The sequence below is a fragment of the Gobio gobio genome (assembly GCF_949357685.1).
Source record: "Gobio gobio genome assembly, chromosome: 18".
Lineage (NCBI taxonomy): Eukaryota > Metazoa > Chordata > Actinopteri > Cypriniformes > Gobionidae > Gobio > Gobio gobio.
Window position 1 is genome coordinate 12,047,794 of NC_137111.1, and position 25,482 is coordinate 12,073,275.

Below are 25,482 nucleotides of genomic sequence, written 5' to 3' on the forward strand. Positions count from 1 at the left end.
TTGTTTGTACAGTGAATGCGGTCATGTTGTGTTGTGTTTGTTACCTTGGATTAGCTGTTTTGCCTTATTTAATAAAACTACTCGACTACTATTTTAAACCACCTCACTTCTTCCTCATCTGTGGACATTAACGTTACAGAATACTGGACCTGAAAAAAAAGATGGATTTTGCAGCCAAGTTTATTGAGTCAGCCCGCGAGAAACTCTCTATCCTGGAGTATTCCTTGTTTTTGTCAAATAGATGTAAGAACATACTTTAATGATGAGACAAATAAAGGGGCAACATATTATAGTCCCCTGGAACTACCAGACATGGAGAAAGGAATCAGGAGAGAGGTGATCTCCGATGTCCTCCGAGATGATCCTCCGAGAGGCAGAGCACTTACCCAACAGCAGGAAAGGAGCCTGAGCCCACCACAGAACTGGAGACAGTGTTGATGCCCACCACAGACCCGGAGCAAGATGCCAATGCCTGCAATGGAGCAAAAGTTTGAAGCCACATCTGTCCCAGAACAGAATGTCGGTGCTCAGTCTGACCTGGTGTGTATGCTGACTTCTACATAAGAGACGATAGGAAATAGAGAGAAGCTTGAGGATGATGACAGCCTTCCTCCACTGATTCCGCCCATAAGTCGGCTCCGCCTTGGATCTGCTGGGCACCAGCTCTGCCTTGGAGTGTGGATCCCCTGGCTTCGCTTCGGGCCACCATTCTCGTAACTCCACCTTCACCCATTGACCAGTCGGCTCCGCCTTGGCTCCTCGCCCCCTCGGCTCCACCTGGGACCGTAATCCTCACGTCATGGTTTTTCATTATGTTCCTAATTAGTGCACACCTATTTGTAATTGAGTTTGTCACCTAGTGTATTTAAGTTCCCCTGTCTCTCATGGTCATGGTCCAGTATCGTTTGTGCTACACATTGCGTTTTTTACCTTGGATTATCTGTTTTGCCTTATTTGATAAAACTACTCAATTATTTCAAACCACCTCACTTATCTTCTTCATCTGTGGACATTAACATTACAATAGTGTCTAGTGTTATTAGTTCTGTTAAAGGTAAAAAGAATGTTCATGTATAATATTAATCACTTTTTGTATTGACGTTCCCGACTTCCTAGGTTGTCTGTGAAAGCCTGTAGACTGATTTTTATGTGAAGGACTCGGGCCGGTTTTGCAGGGAAATGGGACGTTTACTTCAAGATAATGCTGAAAGAGCTGTTCTATATTGTAATGTCAATGTTTCAGTCAAAGAAAAGGGATTCATTCAAACTATAGGGTCCGTGTAACGCTTCACAATTCAATTTTCAGACCATAGTGCAAATGCAAAAAATAAAATATTGAAACAAACGTCCATTTTTTCCTTTTTCTCGGTTACTTCATCAGTGGATTTTTGCCATTTTCTCTCCTTTTTTCAAATTTCCTTTTGCTAAATTATGACTTAAGAAATTATCTTTTGAATGAATTGAAATCTAACCGATTTTATTTTCCTTCTATTTTTTCCCCAATTTACGTGGACTGTGCCATAGCTATAGCGGGGGAGGTCGCGGACTGTTTTACATCGTTTATGTAGGCTATAGCCTGCGTGCACGTTGAGAAGTAACTTATAGTTTAAAAGGCTAACACAGAGGACGCCATAGTTTTTGTTGTTAATAAATATATAATAGGCTAATAATACTGTGCTAAATGTAGAATTCAGGTCTGGCCATCGGGAGCAGCGGGCAAAACGGTGGCCTGGCTACTTATTTGCCCGCTGGTTTGTATTTATCTATACTTATTTGTTATTAGTGCACGTACACACACACACACACACACACACACATGTATACGCATGTATATGTATGATTGTAAATAAGTATTTGAACACCCTGCTATTTTGCAAGTTCTCACACTTAGAAATCATGGAGGGGTCTGAAATTGTCATCATAGGTGCATGTCCACTGTGAGAGACATAATCTAAAAAAAAAAATCCAGAAATCACAATGTATGATTTTTTAACTATTTATTTGTGTGATACAGCTGCAAATAAGTATTTGAACACCTGAGAAAATCAATGTTAATATTTGGTACAGTAGCCTTTGTTTGCAATTACAGAGGTCAAACGTTTCCTGTAGTTTTTCACCAGGTTTGCACACACTGCAGATTGCAGTATTTTAATTTTAATCAAGGTTCATCTAATTGCCTGTATATTTAATACATAAGAAGCAAACCAAGAACGCCGGGAATGGATTGACATGCGTAACGAACCCACTGGCCATGTTTCCGCGGCCTTTGAGTAGCCTAAGGCTGAAATAGCGTCTTTCTGTTTTTAATAAATTTTTTGAATATATGTCTTAATTACAGTAGGCCTATTATAGACAGTTATGATATTTGTGGCTGCACCGGGGTCCATCATTACTAGGTTAAAGTTACACGCTTTTCATTAGTGATCCATGGCACCTGCTACCCATGGCTGTTATGAACTGCAGGCTTCAATCAATAAATTACAACAATTTCGTGCTATGGGCACTGCCACTGATACAGGCAGCGGATTAAATTTTTCTGCTTTCAAACAAGTGTGACAAAGGCATGGGCTAAATACATTCTCTAATGTGGATACAGACATATATACACACATCACTATACAACACCTTATTAGGAGAAAAAACATGTCGTTTTAACGACATAAGATCTCGTTATTACGAGAAAATTATGTTGTTTTTACGACATAAGATCACGTTATTACGAGAAAAGATGTTGTTTTAACGACATAAGATTTTTTTTATTTATTTATCCTTTGTTTTACCAGGGTAGTCACATTGAGACAGTAGTCTCTTTTTCATAAGATCTCGTTATTATGACATAATTGAGTGAAAAAAATTATATGTATGTGGCAGCAATGCGTCACCATAATATTTACATAAGGCAAAATGTTTAAAATCTATCTGAATTGGTAGCCTATGCCTGTGACTGTCTTTTCACTTTTTCTTTCTTTATAATTTTGTTAAAGTTATAAAGTTCAGCAAATTTTAGTTAGCTTTTATCCACATCTTAGCCTAGCCTACATGCCAAACATTCAAAATATTTGGGCCTAAATAAACTCCTTTGCCGATGTTTTCACTTAGTGATCATCATTCTCGTTTCCACGGCAACATTGAACTTTTCATTGAATATAGCCTACTGCTTCTCAGCTTCTCTTGCCCTTAAATTTAGCAGTCATTAACTCGGTTCATTACAAGCCGTTAGCCGAGAATGATAGGCTTTGATATGCCTAAATATGTAGGCTATATAATGATATGCTGCAAGTCAAGAGTAGCGGATTCATAATTTGTATCGGTTAATTATCAAATGGCGAGTTCTTAAATCATTCGGGTACATCGAGGCATGCATCAATATAATAAAGTAGGTATGTGTGTGTGTGTGTGTGTGTGTGTGTGTGTGTGTGTGTGTGTGTGTGTGTGTGCATGCGTGCACGTGAGTGTGTGTGTGTGTGTGTGTGTGTGTGTGTGTGTGTGTGTGTGTGTGTGTGTGTGTGTGTGTGTACGTGCACTAATAACAAATAAGTATAGATAAATACAAACCAGCGGGCAAATAAGTAGCCAGGCCACCGTTTTGCCCGCTGCTCCCGATGGCCAGACCTGAATTCTACATTTAGCACAGTATTATTAGCCTATTATATATTTATTAACAACAAAAACTATGGCGTCCTCTGTGTTAGCCTTTTAAACTATAAGTTACTTCTCAACGTGCACGCAGGCTATAGCCTACATAAACGATGTAAAACAGTCCGCGACCTCCCCCGCTATAGCTATGGCACAGTCCACGTAAATTGGGGAAAAAATAGAAGGAAAATAAAATCGGTTAGATTTCAATTCATTCAAAAGATAATTTCTTAAGTCATAATTTAGCAAAAGGAAATTTGAAAAAAGGAGAGAAAATGGCAAAAATCCACTGATGAAGTAACCGAGAAAAAGGAAAAAATGGACGTTTGTTTCAATATTTTATTTTTTGCATTTGCACTATATGGTCTGAAAATTGAATTGTGAAGCGTTACACGGACCCTATAGTCTCACATACTGTCACCTCTGGCTTGGCTTGCTCAGTTGGGGACACTACATTTTTCAACTAAATATCCAAATAAATCGAATTATTAAACTAAATTATCCATATAAACTAAATTACTGATCTAATTACTGATCTAAAGCCCACATTGTCACTGTGTGATAATTGAAATGAACTGACGACATCACCGTTTTCTCCAGAACGGCTATACGGCTGAATAAAATGATGTTGCATTATTTTCCTGTTTAACACTGTGAAGCTGCTTTGAAACAATCTGCATTGTTAAAAGCGCTATATAAAAAAAGTTGACTTGACATAGCCAACTCTATAGTCGATAGTCTCAATATACTTTATAATCAAACTATCATAGTGTAATTTGAATGACCTTATCTGTCATGAGGCCGTTGAATCGAAGAGCTGGTGCAAATATAGATATCGTCGCTATGATCGGATGCTTTCTTAACTGTCGCTTTCTCACAGTCATTTTTGTTTTGCGTTTATTTTGTTACTGAGAGGAAAGCGCGCAGCACATGTTTACATATTCATCTAAACGTCATGTTCAGCAGAGTGGATGGCTTCGAGATGAAGTAAAGTACAAAAAACTTTGTCGTGAGTATGGATAGCTATTATTAAAATTTTAACGTTATTACTGCTTGAACGGCATTATCGGTTCTTTTATGTTATTTTTTTATAATAAAAAGAATAATTAAGCACATAATTAACATTGTTTTATAATCTTAATAAAACGAAATATAAACAAATATAAAATACCTTTCTGAACCTTTCTCTTCGCCTTTTGTTGTTTGATTCACATTAGGCACAATCGTCAGGGTTTATTAGACGCCGCCCCTTTAAGACCGAATGCAGATCTGATAGTATACATAATATTTTCTCCCAACTAATGGCCATTTAAGACATAAACTGTGTTTAAGTGAATACTCTCTAAGCGGTCATTTTGACATAGGCTATTTGTTGTGTGTATTTGATGGTTCGCGCACACCTACAGTACTATAATGTGCAAGTTGCGGTCGGTTTCAAAACGCACACGTATAAGCCGACTTTAAATTGGAAACAGCGTCTCTTGCAGGGATTATTGTGCTTTTAATAGCTCTATCTATTTATTAAACACGTCCCGCAATTTAGCAACAGAAACTGCATTTTTCAATAATCACAGATTGTGCTGATCTGACGCCAAGTTTGGGGTTTAGAGGAACCAGTACTCACTGCTGTGAAAGAAGTTGCGCAAGACGGAACGCAGCAAGTTTTGAATAGCATTATATCATGTCTATTTGTAATTCTTGGCAACCAAAATCGAAAATACAATTAGATTAATATCACAGGCCTGAAGTGTAACCAGACTAAACTTTTGTTGGCCATCGTTGTTGCTCATGTGCGCTGTAGCTCCGCATGAGAGATCCCTCTCTCTCTTCTGGTTTGCGAATAGCAAAAATGTAACACATGGTTTAATATTATTGCTTATAGAAATGGCTGGCAATATAATGTCTAAATAGCAATACTAAATATTAAGTGTATTTTCTTAATTTCTCCAGTACCGACAGCAGAACCGATAGCATCAGAGCTTATCGATGCTGCGGTCTTTCATAATTTAGCACCAGGGCTCATTTAATACCGGTTTTGGTACCCCATCCGTAGTCGTGAGTATATCGGGGCCTTGAATCACGTTAAGTCTCTACATTACGTGTTCACAAGTGCGAGCACAAGTAATAAGTTGCTGGCTGCAGTTCACTTAACAGACACAAGTGTCGCTAATAACAAGGGTTTCTGAATTCTACATATAGCCCCTTTAAATGTTAATAGAATTAAACTTCCATTTCCTGTCAAATTTGAACATCCATAGCAAATAGACTGATTGCTATAAACCTTTCCATGTATATAAATAAATAAATAAATTCACAGAACAAATATTACACAATTTGAATTTGTCAGAAATATTTAATAAAAGTAATTACTGCTCTCACATTTAGAGTTGAGACAGTTATCTCAGGCAACAGTATACAGTTTCTCTAAATGACCATTCGCTTTATTCCATAATGTACAATTTGTTCTGTACAAAACAAAAATGCTAAACTTTGTATAAAAAATATAAGTTAATTTAAAATTTAACTCTAATTAACAAAATAACCATGGTAATAATCAATAATTGTGGCAATAATAATATAATAGGAGCAATAACATTAATAACCATAATAATAGTCTCTAAAGATAGTGCATATGAGGGAAAGACAACTGGTTGTGGATGATCTTGGTGACCGAGGTGAGCGGTGCTCAAAAGATCCTCTCAACTCTGACTCCGTAGGTGGGGTTGGTGGCAATACTCCAGAGCGAACACACACACACACTGTGTGCACAGGATCAGAAAGTGCATGACTGCCTAAGATAGCACCATTAGAATGTAGCTTACATCTCCAAACTCAATCTCTCTACACAGTGCGCATGTCGCATGCCGACACAACCATTGGAAGCCATGTTTACCATTCCCATATCCGATGGTGTACACCTTTTTGTACACGTAAAAACTAACAGGCATCTTGAAGCAGTTTGTGACAGTATTGATTACATTCACTCATCAGTCCTGCAGTATTTACAGAAGGCCATCAGTCAGTCAGAGCTCCATCATTGTCTGCAGGGACTGCAGGTGCCTCTTACAGGTACAAAAAAACAAACAAAAAACAAACAATGAAACTGAATTCAGCCATTTGAAACATTGATTTTTTTTAAATTCACCTTAGCCTGTATTCAACCATTTATGATGTAGATGAAATACATCTTACTCTCTGAAATGTGCAACTGTCAGTGTCAGATGCATTTTCACCCTTCACTAAGCTCCACCACCTTGGTTACTGTTACTCGTTCAGACAAGCTGTCCAGAACGTCCATCAGAGATTTCTGTGAACCGCGTGATTTTAGCAAAATGTGCTCATGAAGTGGTAATCAAGAGTGACGTTGCAAAGCATCTGCTGATTTTGTGTAAAAGAAATGGTTAAATTACACAGTAACGGGAGTAAACCTTTGAAGAATGTGAATTATATTCTATTGGGAATAAGGTTTTCCCCATTGCATTAAAGGTGCACTGTGTACGTTTCAGCGACATCTAGTGGTGAGGTTGTGAATTGCAACTGCCCACCGCTCACCCCTCCCTTTCGAAGCACATAGAGAAGCTACGGTGGCCGACGCAGGACAAATATGTCGTCTGAGGCAGCAGAGAATAGCTAGCGCTCTATAGAGCAGTTTGTCCGTTTAGGGCTACTGTAGAAACATGGCGGAAAAATGGTGACTTCACTGTAAGGGGACCCGCAGTTTATGTAAATAGAAATGGCTCATTCTAAGGTAATAAAAACGTAATGATTCATTATGTAAGGTCTTTATACACCACTGAAAACATAACTATGTATATTATATTGCATTTCTGTCAATAGATCCTCATAAATACTACACACTGCACCTTTAACTTCACAAGGTTTATTTAGATTTGGAAAAGGGAAAATAATGCGTTTATCTAAGTGCTACGGCAACATTTTGGTAGGATTTCTATCAAATTCCTTTTAAGGACTTTTGTCTGGTTATATGGGGGATGCACCAGTTGCTAAAGCAGGATTGGTCAGTAATGTTTTTTTTAAGGCGGGGCATAGTGAAGGGTGTCAGTCCACATAAGTAAGTAATTGAATGCAGCATTTTACCTATATGTTCAGTAATTTATCTTTTACTTATTTGTTGTATCAATGTATAGGTTGGGTGGGGTTGTAGTACCTCATAAAATAAAATGTATTGTTTCAGGAAAATAATTAAAATAGCTTCAGAATCAGAAATAGTTCCATATTTGGGTACAACGGGGCTAAAGGCACACCCTAAGAAAAATTAGTTTTTAATACTCCCATAGTGTAAGATTGCAGAAAAAAATAAAATAATTTATTGAACATTGATGGAGCAACAAATTTGTGTGAAAATAAATCATAAAAGTGGTTTGTTTGTTTAAAAATCGTACAAATGTACACGCATACTTTGGCTAAAATAATATGTTTTTAATAATGTCTAAACAATCACTTCAGCAAAGTTTGTACTATTTTAGGTTTAATTTGAAAAATAAAAGAATTCATTTTTGTTCAATAAATATGTCATTAAATTGTTCATTTTAAAAATACAGAAAGACATTTATTTTAAAAAGTAAAGATTCGGAAAGCATTGAGTGAGATCCCATAATAATTTAATATAGCTTTATAGTAGTAACAAATAAATATGATATTTTCTTATATGATATGATTAATATCTTATTTTTTAAATATGATGAATTCATTATAAATATGGTGATTATCTCTAAGGTGAACACCCAATATGATATATGATATTTACTGTTGCTTTAATTACCTTGAACAAAACTGAAAATCATTAAGACCTTTGTCTCAAAATATATACAATAATTTAATCGAATCTCATTTGCTACTTAAATCTACAACATAAAAAAAACATTAAATATTAGATAACATTAGCGTAGAATCAACTTTGTGTTGCTGTCCGCAATTGCATCACGGATCAGTCAAATTTCCACGTGCATCATCAAAAGCGGTTGTTAAGAACAGTGCTGAGTTGAATTTTTGTGCCATTTAGTTGTTTAAAAGAGAATAAAGTCAAATGCGCCTTTTACTCCAGTGCGCCTTTAGCCCCGTTGCACCCTGTATGTTTGCATAATCAAGCAGCCAGACCAGTTTGTGCACATTTTCTCTTCTGAACACATTTTGGATAACCTAACCTGTCAGAAATATGGTCGTATTCTAAAAATCATAAGAAAATATCTGCAGTCTGTTATTTAGGCATCATTATTGTTGTTTAGTTTACACATTCCTTTCTTATAGTAATTATGTAAATAGGCCATAGGTATGAAAGCTTGATTTCGCCACTGAATCAATTTTTTTCCCCTCACAATTCTGACTTTTTCGCAATTGTAAGAAAATGATAGAACTTTGAGCTGACTTTCCCCCTCAGAATTGGACTTAATAACTCGCAATTGCGAGTTTATAGCTCACAATTGTGAGAAAAATGTCAGAATTGTGAGATTTAAACTCGCAATTATCTTGTACATTTTTGTTCATGATGGAAACAAGCTTCCATGCACATAATTTTTTTCCCCCTGAGGTTGACTTATAATGTTGGTAAAGTCATAATTTAGTATTTCATGACCATTTATCCACCCTATCCAATTCATATAATTAAAAAGGGCTGTTTTTGTTGGCAACAGGTGTGCTGTAGTTGACATGTAAATGCGGGCAGTCTGACATCAAAAAGTTGTATTAGGCATTTTTGAAGCTCATTTTCAATAAACGCAGGGAAGAGGTTTTCGAGTTTTGAAAGTTACAGTATGTTTTCCAGGTACACTGCAAACAGGAATATTTGATTCTTTATATGACCCCTTTAATGTCACTAATGCTATGAGTTTCAACGGGCTAAAGCTGAACTTCATATCGGGTTGGAAGATGCTGCAGATTTCCGTGAGGAACACCGTGACTAGTGTGTGACTCCAGTAAGGTTCAGAGTAAGACTTGTGCCGTCACAAAAGCTCTTTGCTTTAGAAGGACACGCTGCAGGGGATTTTTGTCTTCAACTCCACTCAGAATAGGCTGTATTTCTTCAAGTACTGCAAAACATTTTTGCTCAAAATATTATATAAAACATCCATCAGACCACCAGAGCGATGGGTTCATCGTGCCTCATGCATTAGCTTTGACTAAACATTCCTTCTGTCTATCTTAAAAAATAAATCCACTCAAGTAGCTTTGCGTACGCTTTTGACCACAGCAGGATAAAAAGTACCATTTTAAACTAGACGAACCGTCTTCTAGTTACGAGGCACCCAACCAGATCGTAACTCGGGTTCGTACTTAAGGCCTCTTCAAATGTAAGACCGCGAAAGAAACTGAAAAAAAAGACGAAAAATAATCACCTAAAAGAAAAGACGCAGAAGCAACCTCCTAAGGAAAAGCACTGTCATTAATGACGCCCATTCTGCTGAAGTGATCCCACACAGAGTGGACTTGAGTCCCAGCCATCAACCAGGGAGCCCTGATGTCATTAGAGTGTACGCCTCCGTCACCCACTGAGGTAACATTATGTTTTGTTTATTTTTCTGAGTGTATCCGTCCCGGCCTGCCCTCTGCACTTCCTCCTGTCTCTGCAGGATGTGGGACTGTCCACAGGAAGTCCAGTGTCTCTGGCAGGGTGTAGGTGGTGCTGTGGGATAGGTGCCACAGATTTAGTTGTCCACTTTCACTGGTCCGCTGTCTGATGTTTCGCACAGTTCAGCCTCCTCAGTGGAAGCCCATGTAGAGATGTCTTCTCCTCGAACAATTCGTTCCCATTGGTCCAGGTTTTCCCTGCAAACACAGATAGCTCTTTACAATATCTCAACAGAAAAACAACCACGTGTCCATATTTTGAATGTGGCAGAACAATTGGCTAAATAAACACAAAATGAAATAGATTAATTAATCCACTGCCAAATGGAAAATAGTAGAATGTTTTGCTTTCACACGCCATTTACGCCACATTATCAATGTGTTTTGTGTGTGTGAAAGTGACTCTGTAATTCCACTACAGTTACGCTGCATATACAGTAGTTTTCAAAAGTTTGGGGTCAGTAAGAAATAATTGATAAAAGAAATGAATACTTTAATCAGGGTCAATGAAAAATATAGCTCCAAAAATGTATTAAAAAATATATATATATATTTCCAAAATGGATGTATTGCATATTTTAAGTCAGGAAAAATGTGAAATCTTAGCAAAGTAAACCTTAGTGTCTATAGTGCATAACACATTATTATTTTGTGGTTGTTTATTTTATTCATATGAATTTGTAATTATAGCATTCTAGTGGCCAGGTATTTAGTATCTTTAGCATCCGATTTTACTTTTAAAGAAAAATAATCATTCAAGTATAAAAAGTAAATGCATTCAAAACAATAACTACTCACAATCTAGCTTTCAGCCATTTGTTCACTTTGACCTATTCTTTTTTGGTTTAAATCAAGAATTTCCACATCATGTTTATCAGCTATTGATCACCTGACAACATTAATAACGACAGGGAATTTGCTGAATGCTGGATTAAATTGATCGAAATCATCACATTTTGAACACAGGAACTGTAATAGGTAGGTTACAGTGTAATAGATACACTGTAATCAATTGTGATTGAATAACAACAAAGTCATGATTTATTTTGATACAAAAATAATGATCAGCTTAAGTCAGTTAAGAATTTTAAATTAAATATGTAAAAATCCATTCATTAAATAAGTGTAAAACATCTTTAACTTAAAACTAGCATTTGAGAATAATAGTTATTACAATAATTAAAAACAGAATAATAATAGACAATCTTAGAATAAATGTATTATTTATTTAGCTTAAAGGTGGGGTAAGTGGTATTTCAAAAATCTCGGGCCGAGTACCAAAACAAACTTATAGCGAATCAGCAGTAAGGGGCGTGTCTACTAATGACGGGGAGAAGAGATCGCTCAGTGCACGTCATTATTCAAAAGACACGACACAGGACGGACATTAGTCGCGTTACGACAGACAGAGAGGGATGGCAGATAAAAAACAAATGTGGAAGATGTCTGTGGAACAAAATAAGGCTTACGATCAAGGAAGAAGTATCAGCTTTTCAGCGCTGGAGAGAACTCAATGAGTGAAGGCCGAGGTTGCTTTATTTCTTCTTGATAGGCGATAACATTGATTTTGTTTTGTTTCACAGTACTAATATATGCTGGCTTTTGCTTGAATATGCTCATGTTTTATGTTTGCTTGCTTGTCCAATTGCGATCGTATTGTCGTTCACTTCAGCTATGACAATTACTCAATCATTTCCACACCGTAAAGCCTGGAGCGTCTGTTTCAAGTGTCAGCTCCCAAAGTGTGTCCAAAAAGTAAGATAATATACTCCTAATATTTGTTTGTTTTCTTTGGTTCCTCTTTTCGTGATCGATATAACCCTCTAATCATGTCATAATTCACCCTTCGCCGCGAGTTTGATTAACAGGCGATCTGACCAATCACATCGCCGAATCTGCCGACAAAGCAGTCATGAGAGTTAGTAGATTAACGTCGGTGGACTTGAACTTGGAAAAACGGTGTTTACTGGTGTCTTTCTGCGGTTGAAACAACATTTCTTTTAGTTTTCATTAATCATTTCATGCTTATCAATGAACAAGAAGGAAGAGATGATTGGTTCACGAACAGCTTTAACTGAGGCGCTACACCGATCACAACACAAAACGGTATTTATTGTGTAAATTTCTTTAAAAAATTACAATTTCAAAGTTGAGACTTTGTTTCATATCAAAAGTAACTTGCTTTATCCTCTTTGTCGGCGTGTTGTCAGTGTCCTCTTTGCTCCGCGATGTATTTTCTCTACGTGAGAACGTGTGTGGTGTGAGATCGCCCTGGCTTGTCGGACATTGCAACAGAAACTAAATGGGGCGGGTCTTTGCGAATCAACATCTGTTACCAGAAAGCACTTACCCCACCTTTAAATAATGTAGGGACATTCATTGCGGTTGCTCCACCCAACAACCTGGTTGCACCGCCTGACTTTTGCAACTCATTTTACATTGACAGGCTTCTACTTGGATGCCTGTATTAGCTTTTGCCTATGCTAGCAAGTGCATACATATAATTTTTAAATACAGAACTTTATTATAAAATAGCACTGGTTGTACCACCTGACAAAGTAAATTGTACCAACCTATTCATAATTGAAAGTAGCTAATTTTTTTTATCAGATTATGAAATAAATATCTTTTTACCAAAACACATTGGAAAAAAATGTGCACACCAGGTTGACTAGGAACATGAAATGGTCCAGCTATGACTTCTCGTTCCACAGGAGTATAAATATGAGGAAACACAGGCCGAATTCCCTTAATGATCCATCACAATGAGTAAAACCAAAGAATATAGTTCTGATGTGCAGCAAAAGATTGTTGAGCTTCACAAAAAAGAAAAGAGCTAAAGCATTGAAAATCCCCATTTCCACCATCAGGGCAATAATCAACGGCACCACCATCAGGGCCACCAAATCAACCAAAGATGTTACGAATCTGCCTGGAAGAGGATGTGTGTCTATATCATCCTAATGCATGGTGAGGAGGAGAGTTTGAGAGGCCAAAGACTCTCCAAGGATCACAGATGGAGAATTGCAGAGATTAGTTGAGTCTTGGGGTCAGAAAGACTAAAACTTTTTATCAAACAACCCCTACATCACCACATGTTGTTTGGGAGGGTTTCAAGAAAAATCCTTCTTGCTCATCCTGAAACAAACTCCAGCATATTCAGTTGTCAGACACAACTGGAACTTAAAACTGGACCTGGTTCTGTGGTCAGATGAAACTATAAAAAGAGCTTTTTTAGCAGCAAACACATCAGATGGGTTGTAGATAAAAAGTACCCCATGCCCACGGTTAAATATACAGCTGAATCTGTGAAATTTTGGGCCTTTTTTTTTTTGCTGTCCTGGACATCTTGTTCAGACACATAGCATCATGGATTCTAGTAAATACCAGCAGATAAAAAAATCGAATCCTGACTGCCTCTGCTAGAAATCTTATTATGGACCATGGTTGGATCTTCCATCAGGACAATGATCCAAAACAAACATTAAAATCAACACACAAATGTGTCACTGAGCACAAAATTAAGCTTCTGCCATAACCATCCAAATTCCCTGACCTGAACCCTATTGAAAATGAGTGGCTGAACTGAAGAAAAGCACCACCAACATGGAGCTGTGAATCTGAAGGATCTGGAGAGATTTTGTATTTTGGAATGGTCTCTGATCTCTTGTCAGGTGTTCTCCAAACAAATTATAGAAGAAGACTAAGAGCGGTTATCTTGGGAAAAGCCGTTTGAAAAATGATTGATTAAAAGGGTGCTAATAATTATGTCCAATATGTTTTGGAGAAAAACATTTATTTCATGCTCAAATATTTTACTTAAATGAAAGGTTAGATTTTTGTGCATTTTTTAATAAAAGATCAAAAGGATTAACAATGCAGATTTATTTTTACAGGCTTCTTCTTATTTACCAAGGGGGGCAATAATTCTGTCCACAACTGTACATGTCATGAATTTATACAATTATTTTAAAAGGAAATAACGCACTTGGACACAAACATCTGCATGTTGTGTCACTGACCCATTAAACTGTGACAGTAAAACCTTTTACATTATTACAGAATATTTCTATTTCAAATAAATACTGTCTGTTCTTTTGTTCTTTCTATTAATCAAAGAATCCTGAAAACCCAAACTTGAAAGGTAGTGTAGAATTTTAAATAAAATGTTTTTTATTAACATCCAACAAATATTTTAATCAAAACAAATGTTTTTTAGTCAGAATTATTGTTTCAGTTCTCTGTTTGGTTGACATATAAACACATTAATTTTATGAAGTATTTTGTTAACGGTGACTTTTGGTTGCTGTAAAATGTAAACATTCTGATTTATAATTAATTTATATTTGATTTCCACTTATTTAAAATACTTACATATTGTATTATATATTTTATTATCTGTAAACTATTAAGTGTGAATAATGTGATAACTAATCAAACCTTTGGATAAACACGATTGAATTTGTTTATTTTCAGATCAAATTCAATTATGCTTAAATGCTCGAAATTCGTTTTTTTTTTCCAGAAAAAAATATAAATTGTGCTTGTGTATGAATTTCACAAAACTTTTTTTTTTTTTTTTTTTTTTTTTTTTTTATTACGATCAATTTATTTTTGCATTATTTTATAATGGATCAAACTCATCCCAAATTACATTTGTTTTTGACTATTTTCATGAATGATTTTTATCAACTTTGTTGATTGGTCACTACAGCCCTGCAGATGCCAATTGAAAGCCTGTGGCTACAACATAGAGGCAATGCCGTCAGGGCAATCTCACCCAGACAGGAAGGAAGAAGGTGGTCATACTCAATTTGTCCAGTTTTTTTTTAGGTCTGCCCTTTTTGTTCCATTTATGTAGCACAGAGGCCAATAAGAGAGGATGAAAATTGTCGACTATTAGACTCTCCCTTTCAATTAGTGAGGCTGATGTCATTTATTGGCCCCTCTCTGATCTCACAATGACCAGGGCTCCAGAACGTCTGGACCCGCTGCCCACAGATTCCAGTTGGAAACCTGGTGCTGACGCAGTGGCATGGCTTTTCAAATTGCACAGTCAACTGTGTTAGCATTCCCCACAGATCAAGGTCACAGAGGTCACAGTTTAGGCCACAGGGGAAGTAGTTTAGACACAAGGACCCATCCTCACACACTTCAGGATAATGCAGAAAGAGCTATTCTATACTGTAATGTCAATGTGTCATGCAAAGAAAAGGGATAAATTCAAACTATAGTCTCACATAGCCAGATCTATATAGTCTATAGTCTCAGATATACTTTAAAAATCAAATGATCATGACAGAGTAATTTTAATTACTTAATCTGTCGACATGATACAGGTGAATTGCAGAGCCTGTGTAAAAATATCCACATCAATACGATCGGATGCTTTAACTGCTGTTTTCTCCCCCCTGTCATTTTTGCTGTGTTTATTTTGTTATTAACTCTTTCCCGCGCCAAACATGGAATTTTCCAGGTTTCCTTGTTTTCACTGTTATATGCTAGGGGGCGTTATTACGCATCTTCTGAATTAGTACAGAATCTCTGGATCAAAACACAGACGAAGAAGACGCAAAAAACAAGCGATTGTATGCAAGCAGATGCATATGTAAAATAACGTGATCATCAACATTAAACATCATATAAATCAAAACTGCCTAATGTTACTGAATGAAATGTCGACCCAGAACGAGCTATAGGACTGTGCAAGCATTAGGGGTGTTGATGGACTCGATCTACTCCATGTTTGATATTGCATGTTTGATATTGAAATTTACATTTTTGTGAAAATTATCAAAAACCCTGGCGGTGGTTGACAACTTTTTTTTTTAAACGCTGGCGGGGAAAGAGTTAAGAGGAAAGCACGCAGCACATATTTACATATTTATCTAAACGTCTCTCTCAGCAGCGTGGGTGGCGTCGGCCGTCAGGATGTTCATTAACAGTTTATCGCTGCAAAGGTATTTCCATCTTTTTTTTACTTCTAAACGAAGAACAAAAAAAGAACTTTGAGTATATGTGAGTATATCTGGACCTTGAATCACGGTCAGTCTCTTGTACGTTATGTGTTCACGAGTAATAAGTTGCTGGCTGCATTTCACTTACTGGCCATCACTTACTGTCGCTAATAACAAGGGTTTCTGAATTCTAGATATAGCCCTTTAAATAAATAAATGCATTTTTTATTATGTTGGTTTGGCTATCTAGTAACTGGCATATCATCAATCTAAAACATGCTAGCAATGTGATAACACATACTAGGAACTGCATAGATTGTTCTGGAAGGTTGCCAGAGTGTTGTTAGCTGCATAGCAACACCCTAGCAACCCCCCAAGACACCCCAGCAACTGGTGTAACGCACTTAGTATTTTTCAGGCGGCACCACTTGATGGGGATGGGGTTGACAACAGAACTGTTTGTGTTTCATGTAGAAAAAAACTAAGCCACAAATAAAAATAACTATTATTAGAATAAAACTTTACTCTAGCTTTCACGCTAATAATTACTGCAATGTCATCATATCCGATTATTCTTTTGAATTATGGAAGTGAGAACATACATTATTAACGCATTTTTACTGTCACTAATCCAGAATATTAAGAATATTAATTCCTGCATCGATTCAGTCTTCCTCGTATTTTGCAGCTTATAGAAACAAACTAATATAAAGCATATAAGCACTGACAGAGCAAGGCAAACCGCATTTTGTGAACCAGGCTGAAGTCCTGCAAACCTAACGTCCTCCATTACCTAGCGTACGCTGAGTTTGGTCGAATGACAGTAAAAGTAATATTAACAGAAGACTAAAAATATATTTTTTAAATAAAATTTTTGACAGATTCACCCAAACACCTGCACACGAAAAATCGACGGTTCTGCACGAATTGCCTAGTGCCAGGCAGTGACATATAGCTTAAAAAACTAAGAAATTCGACAACTTTGGGGCACTATTTATTTTGTACCTACAATATTCTAAGATTAAAGTAAACTTTATAGTTATCTACGCAATGTGTAGAATAAGATATCAATGAAACACATTGTCAAATTATAGGCTATTTGAAAGGATTATTGCCGCTTTCATAGACACACTATGAATGTTTTTTGCTAGAACTTATCTGTATTTAAATGTCAGACTGAAACAAAGTAAACATGATATGTTTGAAAACACTGAACAGTTATGATATATGACGAGCGCTGCCGCTGACTCAGGGCCAGCCAAAACATGAATGCAGATTTCAATTTAGCAGTTGATGACGTGAAGAACTGAATGTTACAATCACACTGGTGTGACCATACATTTCAAAAGCTTAAAGGATTAGTTCACTTCAAAATGAACATTTCCTGATAATTTACTCACTCCCATCTCATCCAAGATGTTCATGTCTTTCATTCTTTAGTCGAAAATAAATTATTTTTTTTGAGAAAAACATTCCAGGATTTTTCTTCTCTTGATGGATTTCTATGGCAACCAACGGGTTGAAGATCAAAATCAATATAGTTCCAAAGGGCTTCAAAGGGCTCTGCACGATCCCAGACGAGGAGTAATGTCTTATCTAGCGAAACCATCAGTCATTTTCAAAAAAAAAAAACATTTATACTTTTTAACCTAAATTGCTCATCTTGCGCTGCGACGTGCCACGGATTGCGCAATCACGACGGAAAGGTCACGCTAGACGTAGGTAGAAGTGCCACCCCTGTGTTTATAAAGCGCAAATGCGAAGACTAATACAAACATTACTTAGCAAAAAAAAGGTAAAACAATGATGTCCGCCGATTTTGAAGTTGGAGATTTTTATAAAGGGCGTTTGTATTAGTCTTCGCACGTTTGCTTGGGGTGGTAGTTCCGCCTACTTCTAGCGTGACCTTTGGGAGGTGATTACGCAATCTGTAGCATGTCGCAGAGCAGCGCAAGATGAGCAATTTAGGTTAAAAAGTGTATTATATTTTTTGTGAAAATTACAGATGGTTTCGCTAGACAAGACCCTATTCCTCAGCTGGGATCGTGCAGAGCACTCTAAAACCCTTTGAAACGGCATTGATTCGGACTGTCAACCCGTTGGTTGCAATTGACGTACATTATGTGAAGAAAAATCCTGGAATGTTTTCCTCAAAAAACTTAATTTCTTTTCGACTGAAGAAAGAAAGACATGAATATCTTGGATCAGATGGGCGAGTAAAATAACAGGACATTTTCATTTTAAAGTGAACTAATCCTTTAATTATCAAATGTTACATTTATTTTTTGGTTTTCTGGAAGCTGCATTCAAATGCATTTGGCTCAAAAATCTGAGGGGGAACGTATCAATCATAGCAATCACCCAGAACACCCTAGCAACTGCATAGCAATGCCCTAGCAACCACCCACAACACCCAAGCAACCACCTAGAATGGCCTAGTAACACCGAATATAGTTCATCAGCCTGTAAGCTGTTTATGGCTGCCGAGCAACATGTCCACTTGGCGCACTAATATAAAATGAAACTGATGTGCGCTCACAGGTGTATATGGCGATTCCAACATTTTTGAGCAAGGCTCATCATCTGTCTCATTAGCTTTATCAAACAGATTTATATTTATTTGTCTCTTTAATTTGTTTAATAAAAGTGCTTAGGAAGATGGTGCATTACCATGGTACAGGAGCATTCATGCAGTCAAACGTTGTCATGAGTGTGTGACTGACCTGCAGGCTGTAAGCAGAGGATTGGAGGGAGGAAACAGCTCTGACAGGGTAGTGTAACAGGGAATAGCCACTGCATTGTAAAATCCCACCTGAATACATAGGTAAAAACAGGACTAAGGTACAAATAAAACAGGCTTCTCAACTCAGTTAGTCTACAAGTAAATCTAACAGCTGACCGAATGAGCCACCTCTATAGGCCACATTTTAGGCATACCTCCAGTGTTAATGCTGTTCCAAAGCATGGGATAGGAAAAGAAACATTTTGCTAGGCAGCCTGTACGGAGCTTGATAATGACAGAAAGTTCTCATTTACCTGTCCCTGGGGAACCTCATGCTTTTTATCCCTGTCCATCATAGGGATGGGCTGCATTCCAATCTTCTTCATTTCATCCCCCTATCATTACACACAAGATTTCACTGAATGGCCTGCAATTTGACATGCTACTCAAAACAACACAGTGAACTGTACAATGATTTACTTTGGTACATATAAATATTGTTACTACAAAAAGATTCCTGTTTGGTTAACAGTAATATAGTTTACCTCAGACCAGAACTCAGCATAGATGTCATTGGCTGTGAGTCGTGTGACGGGCCATAGTTTGGTAACAGAGCAGAGATCACAGGCAGTCATCATCAGACCAATCACACGGTCCCTGTGGTGGAGCAGTAATCAACCAGCAATTAATCAACCGGATCAAATCAGTCTTTATATGCGGATGAAAACCAGGCTGCTAGGGATAGACATGCAGTCTTTACAATGACATCCGCTGTATGAAGGTCCTAGAAAATTCAAAAATGTTTATGGATATTTTGTCTACTGAAAGTGTTTTGGAAAGATGTTTCTTCAGCTGCATAATCTATAGAAGCTTGTTTCTGCCACAGAATAAAGAAATGCAAAAGATAATAGCACGTTTTTTTATCACAATTCAGAATTTTTTCTCACAATTGCAAGATATAAACTCTCAATTGTGAGTTATTATGCCAGAATTGCGAGATACCACTGAATAAATATTAAAAAAGTTATTGCAAAATTTATCTCACGTTTTTGTTGCTGCAAGTTTTTTCTCAGAATTGGCAGTTTACAACTTGCAATTGCGACTTTATATACCACAATTCTGAGGAATTAAGTCAGAATTGTGAGATAAAAACTCACAATTGCGAGAAAAAAAGTCAGAATTGTAAGATAATAGTTGCAATTATTTTTTTCATTATTTATTCAGTGGCGGAAACAAGCTTCCATAATAATATGTATGTTTTTAATACAAACCATTGAAAACGCTTTACTTCTATCCCTTACAGCCTTGTTTTCATTCCTGTCAGATATGAAATATGGCGCTACCCGAACTGAGGTCTACAGCTTTGAATTAAGTTACAGAAATATATTTTGAAAACTTTCTAAAATACATCATATAGTATTGACAAAGCCTGAGTGAACCCAGTAAATGTGTAATTACGTAAATCTCTTTTCCCTTCACTATTATCCAGTTCATCCAATAAATACTTCAACACATTTTAGTTCTGTGAGAAATTCATACTTATATACAGCTTTTAATTTATGCTAAATTAATGTTCAAATCATAAAGATAAGAAAATGTGCTTGTCATGAAATAATGTCGCAATGAAAAATATTTATGCAATTTATGCATTTTTTTTTTCACCTTTTGACTTTATGGTGAAATGTAACCTGGATATATTTTTGTGGTAATACTTTATTTTAAGGTGGCATAGTCCCACATTACTGTACTTAATGTAGTTACTATAGTAATAACAATAAATTATGCATAATTACACGCCACTAACCCTAAACCAAACCCTAACCATAACCATGTAATACATGAAGTTAATTAATATTACTCAGACAGAACATATTTGTGTAATTACCTTACAACAAACGTCACCTTAAAATAAAGTGCAATCATTTTCGTGACATTCACTCAAGCGGTATGTTAGTATTCCAATCCAAGCACAGCTTATGACACTGTTTCGGTGTCTCCCTGAATATATCTCTGATGTAGTGGTAAGATTTACAGTTCTGTGATAATGAAGCTAAAAGACGACCTCTAACCTGTGAGCACGGTTGTTCAGGTCCAGCCCGCCTGTGGCCAGCAGTTCAGCCAGTTGCTTGCGGTTGCCGAAGTACAGAGCGAGGTCTGTAGCAATGATGGCCTTCCTGATGATCTCCAGCACCTGCTCATACTCACTGGAAGTCAGGTTGGAGAAAATATTGTGCCCTTCCAGCTATGGGAAAAAAAGAGATCAATAAAAAAGCAAAAGCTCCACGTATGGGGCGTCTGGCTCTGCTGGAAAGTGGTAACAAAGCCAAGAGACAAGAGACAAACAACATGGGAAGGCAATGCTCTGCTTAATATGGGAATTTCTTAAAACAAACTTTTTTTCGTCTAAATTATAGAGATTTTTAGGCGAATTGCACTTTCGATTCACAAAAGTCAACACTATGTACCTCGTGCAATTAACATTGATCTTTTACTGCTTGTGGAAAGCAGACAGTAATTTCATTTAAAAGAGATTTTCTAGTGATAATGGCAGCAGTTATTCATCAAATGATTATCAAAGGAAAATATATAAAACTGGGAATATATCCAGACGTACGGTGTAGTCAAGTGCACTTAAAAAAAGCCAATTCAGGATACGGGTGGTGACAGGTATGGTTAGTTTTAAGGGTGGTTTAAAACATTATTACAAAATTAATTACAGAATTATGTTAAAGGCACAATATGTAAGATTTTTGGATTAAAATATCCAAAAAACACTAGAACAATGTTATATATTTTGTTGACTTGTTTCCAGAATGTTTAAATCCAGCAATTTAATTTGGTTTATTAGACAGGTGAGCAACTGTTTGGATACATTCATCGACAGAAAACAAATCATTGTTCTATAGATCAACACAGTCTTATTGTTTAAATCTAGTTGTTTTCTTGATTTACCATGAGTACAATGTTTTACTATGCCTAATATCGATCTAGCTCACTGCAGTGTGCAACAAGTGTCTCATAGTAGCAGCCGTGCGAACGCACAGAGTAGCATTATAACATAACTTTCGACACACACAAATGTCTAATATGATAAAGAGCGCTGCGTTACATACGCATGAGCAGTAGAAGTGAAAGTCGTCTGTGGCATAATAAAAGCTCAGCGAAATCAAGGCGTCATTAAGCCACGCCTTTGTTTTGAATAAGCGACCTCTAACAGCAAACAATTACATATTGTGGCTTTAAGAATTATGTTATAAATATATGCAGATAATTTTTAAATACAAGTATGATGTAAAAATGTGTATGTACACAATAAGTGCATTGCACCAAATTATTCATTTAAATGTTAGTACAAATAGTAGTTAAAGACACATAATATAAAGTGGGACCCAATTTATTTTTGTTAACCCCTTTCCTGTATCTCAGAATCTGTCAATATTGCATTTAGTTATTATGTGATGGTTTCTACATGAAAGACACTACAAGCAAAAAACATTGTTTTTCATGCATGTTGAGATTTTGGGATTTTTGGCTTTTCATAAATTGCTGTTTCAAAATTCACTTGTTCAAGTGTTTATTTTATTGCACTTTATCTTTTTGCAAGATATCTATCTTCAGTATACACTCCAGTTTTAATCCTATTTATATTCTGAAGGTTTGAACAGAGGTTTGTTCATATACACTATATTGCCAAAAGTACTGGGACACCCCTCCAAATCATTGAATCCAGGTCTTCCAATCATTTCCGTGCCCAAAGTTGTATCAAATCAAGCACTTAGGCATGCAGACGCTTCTACAAACATTTGTGAAAGAATGGGTCGCTCTCAGGAGCTCAGTGAATTCAAGCGTGGTACCGTGTCTGGTTGCCACATGTGACAAGTCCATTCATGAAATTTCCTCACTACTAAATATTCCATGGTCAACTGTTAGTAGTATTATAACAAAGTGGAAGCAATTGGGAACAACAGCAACTCAGCCACGAAAAATCACAGAGCGGGGTCAGCGCATGCTGAGGCGCACAGTGCGCAGAAGTCGCCAACTTTCTGAGTCAATAGCTACAGACCTCCAAACTTTGTGTGGCCTTCAGATTAGCTCAAGAACAGTGTGTAGAGAGCTTCATGGAATGGGTTTCCATGGCCGAGCAGCTGCATCCAAGCCTTACATCACCAAGTGCAATGTAAAGCATCGGATGCAGTGGTGTAAAGCACGTTGTTTTTCAGGGGTTGGGCTTGGCCCCTTAGTTCCAGTGAAAGGAACTCTTAAATGCACAAAGCAAGGTCCATAAATACATGGATGAGCGAGTTTGGTGTGGAGGAACTTGACTGGCCTGCACAGAGTCCTGACCTCAACCCAATAGAACACCTTTGGGATGAATTAGAGCAGAGACTGCGAGCCAGGCCTTCTCGTCCAACATCAGTGCCTGACCTCACAAATGCGCTTCTAGAAGAATGGTCAAAAATTCCCATAAACACACTCCTAAACCTTGTGGAAAGCCTTCCCAGAAGAGTTGAAGCTGTTATAGCTGCAAAGGGTGGGCCAACTCCATATCAAACCCTACAGATTAAGAATTGGATGCCATTAAAGGTCATGTGCACATAAAGGCAGGCGTCCCAAAACTTTTGGCAATATAGTGTATCATTCACCTGTCTTTATATAACATTTTATTCATAAAACATGGTGATTTTGTTTTTCTGGCTTTTGACAATATTCTCTAATTTATGGAGTGATAAAAAGAGATTAAACAAAGCATTTTGAACATGGCTTTATCCAGTGAAAGTAAATGCCAAATAGTGAATATTTACTTAGATAAAGCCTCATTTGCATAGGTAAACATAACATTTAAAAAAACTTGTAATGCAAACAAAATATTTGCAATTCTTAAAGTATTCAATCAACTGTGTAGTCATATCTATTTGTTTTTTTTTACCCTGTTCACCTTGTGTTTCGCCCATAAGAAAATCAAGTTTGTGGTTTCTGGAATTTCTGCTCTGATTTAGTAAAGACTGTAGCTTTATACAACTAGCACTGGAATCATAAACAAGGCCAGTGCCCGCAAGCCAATTTTATACAAGTTATATATAAAATAGTGAAAAATGAAATAGTCATTGAAGAATCTAAGGGAATCTGTGGGTGTAACCACCCGACCCTCCGACCACATCTATCATGTTTGAAACTATCGTACTGAGCTGGCAAAGTGTGTAGGAGCTTTACCTGTAGGATGGACACCGTCTGTGAAAAATGATGCTGTTCCATTGTGGATGTGGAATACAGGGCGGCCAGCGGATGGTCAAACTTCTGCAGATAACTGTTACTGTAGCCGCGGTGGTCCAGGTCATGACATAAGCAGGCGATCAGCAACCCTTTCCTCTGTGTGAGCGAGCAGAGCAAGGAAGTAACTATATGGAGCTACTGACTTCTGCTAGTGACAGTAAAGGCCCGTTCAAACCAAGAATAAAAACTATAAAAAGATAATTAACTATATAGCGTCCACACCAACAGGTGATAATGTTCTGCTTATTATAAGTGTGTGCTGTAGTTGTCTGCAGCTTTAAATGCTTGAGCTCGTTAATGTCAATATTTTTTTATCTTTCATCAACTGGAAAAAAATCGCTCTGAAAGCAATTCCAAATACAGTTATAACTATTCTCATAGAAATAGAATGATATAAATATATATATTAATCGTCCTTAGTGTGAACGGGCCGTAACTTGTGTGTTTTTAAAAATAGGGCAGCTTTATTAGTAACAAGCATTTCTTTTCATAGGGAAATCTTTAGTTAAAGACTTTTGTTCCTTACTATATTTCTGACTATAAATGATGCTCTATATTTTCCTACTTATACACTGCCTGGCCCCAAAAATTAGATTTCGCTCCATGAAGAATCATTTTCACACATGAATTAGCACCATTGAGTCCAGACTTTAAATTCATTGAAAGTCTTGGGGATGTGCTGGAGGAGACTTTACAGAGTGCTGGACTCTTGCATTGCCAATACAAGATCTGGATCAAAAACTAATGCACCTCTTGATGGAAATAACATCACATAATTTTTTTATTTCAAGAAGAGGTGTATCAATTTTTGGTCAAGATCTTGCATCCCAAAGACTTTTGATGAATTTAAGGTCTGGACTCAGAGGTGCAAATTCATGTGTTGAAATGATTTTTCATGCAATTTGAGCCTGATGAATCTTGACATTGTCATTTTGGAATATGGTCATGTTGGGTCTACCTACATGGTTGTGAAATGAAAACACACTCCAGCAGTTAGTGTTAGAAGAACTTTTGCCAAACATATAACATGCTAGAAACATAATAATCACTGCAATAATGATCCAATCATAGACTCTTAAGTATTTGCCTATTTAAATCCAAATTTTGGCCTGGTAGTATAGTTTAATAGTGTCAACTCACTGTTTTTTCCACCAGAAATTGTAATGAATTATAATAGTTCCATATTTTAAACAATATTGTCCCCTTAAGAAGTCCAATCAGCCTTTCAAAAGGTTTTACATAAAACCAAACTTTTCCATAAACATCACTCACAACTGCATTTTTGTCATAAAAAGTTCAACAATTAGGTCT

The 25,482-nt window shown here is 36.8% G+C and overlaps 1 protein-coding gene across 1 annotated transcript in view; it reads right to left on the reverse strand.

Annotated features, from left to right (window-relative positions):
• Positions 1 to 9,441: 9,441 nt before the first annotated feature.
• Positions 9,442 to 25,482, reverse strand: part of pde10a (phosphodiesterase 10A) — a 118,097-nt gene continuing 102,056 nt past the window's right edge. Inside the window, exons 17-22 of the mRNA XM_079843150.1 lie at positions 24,112 to 24,267; positions 20,970 to 21,142; positions 19,446 to 19,557; positions 19,215 to 19,295; positions 18,902 to 18,990; positions 9,442 to 10,419 (exon numbers count right to left, since the gene is read on the reverse strand). Of these exons, the coding sequence (XP_079699276.1) occupies positions 10,299 to 10,419; positions 18,902 to 18,990; positions 19,215 to 19,295; positions 19,446 to 19,557; positions 20,970 to 21,142; positions 24,112 to 24,267 (732 nt within the window). The 3' untranslated portion in view covers positions 9,442 to 10,298. The remainder of the gene's footprint in view (positions 10,420 to 18,901; positions 18,991 to 19,214; positions 19,296 to 19,445; positions 19,558 to 20,969; positions 21,143 to 24,111; positions 24,268 to 25,482) is intronic.